We start from the raw sequence: 5,026 nt of genomic DNA, 5'->3' as shown, positions 1-5,026 counted from the left end.
ACCATGGCATCGGGGTGGCCCTGCTGGGTCCTTCTGCTGCTCCTGCCTGCCCCGGCCCACGCCGGCGGGCCTGGCCCCGTCCTCGTCAACCGCCCCTTCGTCACCATCTGGAACATCCCCACCGAGCGCTGCGCCAAGAAGTACAATGTCACCCTCAACTTGGAGATCTTTGATGTGTTGGCCAACGACCAGCAGTCCTTCATCGGGCAGGACATCACCCTCTTCTACAGCAAGGAACTGGGGCTCCTCCCCTACTACACATCCGAGAGGATGCCAGTGAATGGGGGGCTTCCCCAAAATGCCAGCCTGCAGGCCCACCTCCACCACGCCACCCGGGACATTGAGGTCATCCTGCCCAGCCCTGCCTACAGCGGGCTGTCCGTCATTGACTGGGAGAAGTGGCGCCCGCTGTGGATCCGCAACTGGGGCTCCATGGACATCTACTGGCAGAAGTCAGAGGAGCTGGTGCGGCAGCAGCACCCACAGTGGCCCCCCAAGCTGGTGAAGGAGATGGCCAAGCGGCAGTTTGAGCAAAGCGCCCGCAACTTCATGGAGCAGACCCTGCAGCTGGGCAAGACCCTCCGTCCCGACAGCTATTGGGGTTTCTACGGCTTCCCCAACTGCTACAACAATGACTTTGACAGCCTGCCCTACACCGGGACGTGCCCGGTGGTGGAGCAGCAGAGGAACAAGGAGCTGTGGTGGCTCTGGGAGAGCAGCCGGGCGCTCTACCCCAGCATCTACCTGCCCCCTCGCTTCAACGGCACCAACAAGGCACTCGCCTACGTCCGGCACCGCGTGGCCGAGGCCTTCGCCGTCCAGCGTGGCATCCTCAATGATGGCATCCCCGTCCTGCCCTACTCCCAGATCGCCTTCGACTGCACCGTCGACTTCCTCTCCCAGGTGCTGGGGATGTGGGGACAGTGGGCACGTCTTGGGCTGATGGGTTGGCGCCAGGGAGTCTTTAGCTCTGCCGGGGCGATGTCGGGTCTTTGGGCACCATTGACTTCTCCTCTCCCCTTGGGTGCAGGAGGACCTGATGAACACCATCGGGGAGACTGCGGCTCAGGGCGCTGCTGGCATCATCCTCTGGGGCAGCCTCAACTACAGCACCTCCAAGGTGAGTGCAGTGGGTGGCACCGCGCCACTGGCCGCGGGAACCCCCCATTCCCCAGCCGCACAGGGCTGTGACACCACGTACTGTTGCAGGAGATGTGCCTGAGGCTGAAGGGCTATTTGGAGGGGCCCCTGGGCCACTACATCGTCAACGTGACGGCCAGCGCTGATATGTGCAGCCAGAGCCTGTGCTCTGGCCAGGGCCGCTGCGTGCGCCAGGAGAACAAGCAGGGCTTCCTCCACCTCGACCCCTTCCGCTTCACCATCGACCTGCAAGTCGGCAAGCCCTGGCTTGTGGCCCAGAACCTGGAGTCCGGTGACGATGTCTCCCGGCTGGCCGAGGAGTTCACCTGCCAGTGCTACGACAAGTGGCAGGGACCCCGCTGTGACACCCAGGGCTTCGCCAAGTGACCTCCCCCCCACACACACACCCCGGGGACACCTGGGCAGGCAGGGTGACACCACCCTGCGCCCCAGCACCCTCGCCGTGGGGTTAGGAACCTGACTGTGGGGATGCTAATAAAACCAGTAGGCACCCGCAAGCGTCTCCTTGTCTTCCGCTGTGGCATGTTTTGGGGTGGGAGGGTCCCCCGACGACACCGGCAGTGCCTTGCGATGCTGCCAAGGGCTGTGCATTGGGCCGGGGGGTCTGGGAGTGTAACGCCTCAGAGAAGCCAGAAAAAAAGAGGAAAATTTATGGGAAAAGACGTAGGAAGGGGGATAACGGGGGAAGAGGATGAGCAAAGGGGGAATGATGGGGAGTGGCCAGCGAGCGGAGGCGATAGGGGTGAAAAGACGTGCCTGTGCAGCTGTGGCCGGAGGCACGCGGGACCCCTGCCCCTCCCCAGGAATGCAGGGCTGCAGTGTGAAGCCAGTATCCCCACTTTGATTTTCTCCTGGATTACTTTACGCAAACCGGTTCAGCCCTGGAAAGATACCGATTTCTGTAACCCATGCTGCTGGCTCAGCAATGCCTATTTTAAAGCAATCGGGAGAAGGCATGAGATGAAAGACTGCTTCCCCAGTCCAGCTTAGATGAAGATGTTGGCATCTTCATCTGGATGTTCAATTTGGGGTGGGGGAATCACATACTCAGTTCTCCGATCTTAGGCCCTAATTTGGGCAATCTCTCCGTGATGGGACTGTGCTGTGTAGCACTGCATGTTTACTGGGGACTTACAAACTTGCACCCTTATTTCTTATGCTGGTTAACGTAAACCACTGCAAAGCGCAGACCGTCCTCCGCAGCATGTGTGACAAGCCAGCTCTCACCACGAAATGAACCCCCTGCTCAGTAAAAAGGAAGGGCAGCATGAAGCAGCATCTAGTTTAGATGCTTCAGTTAAATACTCTTTGCTAAACTGAGCCTTGGTAAATGCTCTTATCAGAGGTTCTTCCTTCAGTTGCTGGGTAATGGGTTGTCTCCTCCTGGTAAAAGCTGAGCCATGGCTCTATGGCCCAGCCGTGTCACCTGAAGAGTCCCAGGTCTTGTGAGCTCCTGGTCTCCTGGCGTGGCCTTGGGAGAATGTCTCTGCAGAAGAGAGGACCTCTCATTCATAGATGTCATGGGGAAGAGCATCCCCCATGCAGGCACCATGCAACCCTCATCCTGCCTTTTATTCTCTAGTGCTAGGAAACCAGAAATGGTTCAGCTGGTGGCAGATCAGTTGCTTCTGCTTGGTCTGTGGGTGGTGAAATGGGAACTCACCCTGGGGTTGTGCTGTGCAGAGAGGACAGGACAACTGGAAAAGATTTATCATCCAAACAGTTTATTACCAACACTATTAGGCTCTGTTTCTTACCAACTCTATTAACAACACTATTAATTAGACGCTACTGACTTGCTGCCAACTCTCTGAGCTCTCTCTAGGGTGTGCCACACTGGGGTCCATCTGCAGGGTTGGGGCTGCAGGTGCAGGTGGGGCAGTGGGGTGGCCTTGGCCTCAGCAGAGCTGAGGCTGCTGCCAGCGCAGGCATTGCAGATAGTGGAGGAGCATGAGCAGCACTCTGGAAGCTATCCAGGGTTTGGCTGCTGGATGATGCTAGAAAGAAGATGGCCAGAGGGGTGAACCTCTTGCTGCCTGCTGCTCCGGCAGGCCCTGGAAGCATGGGAGCAGCTGCCGGTGGAGATGGGCAAGGGCTGCTGAGGCTGGGAGGTGCTTCAGCCCGTCGCTTGGTGGGTGCGGTCATCCCGGGTGGAGACACCTGCGTGTCCCCTGCAGGCTGACCACCTAGGCTTCTGGAGGGGAGCTCTTCATTCATCTCCGGTGCATCTGGGGCTCTCCGTTTGAGGCTAGCTCTCCTCTTGCACTTTTCCAGCAGGTGGGGATGCTCTCTGTTAAAGTTGGGGTTATAGTAGTAGAGTACCTAAAAAAAAAGCAAAGGGGAAGAGTTAGTTGACACCATTTCAAGACTGGAAAACCCCAAGCTATGAGAACTAAGACTCTGAATTGCAAAAGATGAGCATAGATATTGAAACGGACTCTCAGGGGAGCTTGAAACCTAAAGCTCAGCCTAAAGCGTTATGTGACGGTTCTGTTCAGTCATCGTCATCCCTGGGTTTTTGCCGTCTGGGAGCAGAGCAGCATAGGATTTTCAAAAGCTGAAGAACTGCTTTCAAAAGCCAAATACCACAACTTTTCAGCAACTTCAGTGTGGATATGAGCATGCAGGTAATACTATGGTCCTTAGATGTATCTTCTCGGCATTCAGCAGATGCCACAGGAAGGTTTCAGATTTGGTACAGCAAGACAAGTAGCAAAGACATTACAAGAAATCAGGCTACGCTGAGCCTGTCTTTCCATTTAACGGGATCAAACTCAGTGGACATAACTAAACTGTATTTTAGCTGTGTTTCTACTAGTCAGAAAGACTAACTCAAACCTTCCTGAAAATGACCTGAGAAGGAAATTAAAACCAGACCGCTCGCTACCATCCTCATCTCCTGTATTGCAAGGCCTTATTTGGTGTGAAGGTCCATCTCTCCCCCAAGACTATTGTGAGCATTAATTGATGTGCAGAGCAACTGCTGTACCTGGTTGTGAGCAGAAGCTGCTGCTTCTTCTGCCAGGAATTCGGGCAGGGAGGCAGATCTTCGGAAATCACGTTGTATTTTGGTGAATCCATAGAGGTTCAGCTGTCGAAGGAAACTCTTCATGCTCTGCGTGGCAAAAACCCGCAGAGGTCCTTCCCTGCCCAGCACCTCCTCTTTGAAGAGTTCTTCATTGATGGCCACGCATCTTCCACCCTCGCTCCACCAAATGGACCGAAACTCGTCGCTTTCCACCATTTTCCAAAGCTTCTGTGGAAAGCAGAGGGATGAGAATCCACTGGCTTTGTCCACACTCTTGTTGGAAACAGGAGGGACTTGTTTGGTCTCGTGTCCGTCACTGCCAGGTTGGACATCCCGCTCCTCCTTTCCCTCTTGTGCAGGTGCGCTTTCCCCCTGTCCAGGACGGCCAGGAGAAATTGTGTCTGCCGACTGCCCCAGCTTGTCCGGAGCAGAAAGGGGTGGTGTTTCTGCCGGAGATGGCTCCCTTTTCATTTCTTGTGTCCCGGCTGGACCGAAGTTTCCCTCGCTGTCCATCGCCCTGGACGGCCAGGCCTTGTCCTGCCAGTCAGCAAGCAAAGACCAACTGGCGCTGGCTGACTGTGGGTACCGATGGGACATTCTGACATGTCACTGTGATGCTGGTGCAACATAGCGGTGACATCACAGTGTGACAACATGGTGATGTTTGACAACGGTGCCCTGGCAGAAGGGAGCAGCCAGAGGAGATACTGCTGAAGAGCACTTGTTGCTTTTCACTCCTAGAGCCACCGATGGTGGGACTCCAGAGCCCAGAAGTCAATAAAGCTGTGTTGAACGGCTGTAGGCAATGAGAGGATGGTGCTGTGTCCGGCTGCACCC

The 5,026-nt window shown here is 55.9% G+C and overlaps 2 protein-coding genes across 2 annotated transcripts; one reads left to right on the top strand and one right to left on the bottom strand.

The window, feature by feature from the left end:
* Positions 1–1,658, top strand: LOC103898257 (hyaluronidase-1). The gene is made up of 3 exons (XM_009278485.2): positions 1–903; positions 1,031–1,120; positions 1,210–1,658. The coding sequence occupies exons 1-3, from the start codon at positions 4–6 to the stop codon at positions 1,525–1,527; spliced, it is 1,308 nt and encodes a 435-aa protein (XP_009276760.1). The 5' UTR covers positions 1–3; the 3' UTR covers positions 1,528–1,658.
* Positions 1,659–2,871: 1,213 nt separating this feature from the next.
* LOC103898256 (heat shock transcription factor, Y-linked) lies at positions 2,872–4,693 on the bottom strand. Its single transcript, XM_009278484.2, has 2 exons — positions 4,151–4,693; positions 2,872–3,483 (listed from the first exon to the last, which is right to left on the bottom strand). Exons 1-2 carry the CDS (start codon positions 4,658–4,660, stop codon positions 2,983–2,985), a joined length of 1,011 nt encoding a protein of 336 aa, XP_009276759.1. The 5' UTR covers positions 4,661–4,693; the 3' UTR covers positions 2,872–2,982.
* Positions 4,694–5,026: the final 333 nt, after the last annotated feature.

The sequence above is a fragment of the Aptenodytes forsteri genome, unplaced genomic scaffold (genome assembly GCF_000699145.1).
Source record: "Aptenodytes forsteri isolate BGI_AS27 unplaced genomic scaffold, ASM69914v1 Scaffold578, whole genome shotgun sequence".
Classification (NCBI taxonomy): Eukaryota; Metazoa; Chordata; class Aves; order Sphenisciformes; family Spheniscidae; genus Aptenodytes; species Aptenodytes forsteri.
This window is presented reverse-complemented; position numbering and strand designations above follow the sequence as displayed.

What these genes read in the sequence shown, in the direction of transcription:
- LOC103898256 (XM_009278484.2), bottom strand. Translation starts at nt 4,660, where the DNA reads ATGAAAAGGGAGCCATCTCCGGCAGAAACACCACCCCTTTCTGCTCCG. An exon ending in CAGCTTCTGCTCACAACCAG is followed by an intron (nt 3,484 to 4,150) that starts GTACAGCAGTTG and finishes CTTTTTTTTTAG; the next exon opens with GTACTCTACTACTATAACCC.
- LOC103898257 (XM_009278485.2), top strand. Translation starts at nt 4, where the DNA reads ATGGCATCGGGGTGGCCCTGCTGGGTCCTTCTGCTGCTCCTGCCTGCC. An exon ending in CCGTCGACTTCCTCTCCCAG is followed by an intron (nt 904 to 1,030) that starts GTGCTGGGGATG and finishes CCTTGGGTGCAG; the next exon opens with GAGGACCTGATGAACACCAT. An exon ending in TCAACTACAGCACCTCCAAG is followed by an intron (nt 1,121 to 1,209) that starts GTGAGTGCAGTG and finishes GTACTGTTGCAG; the next exon opens with GAGATGTGCCTGAGGCTGAA.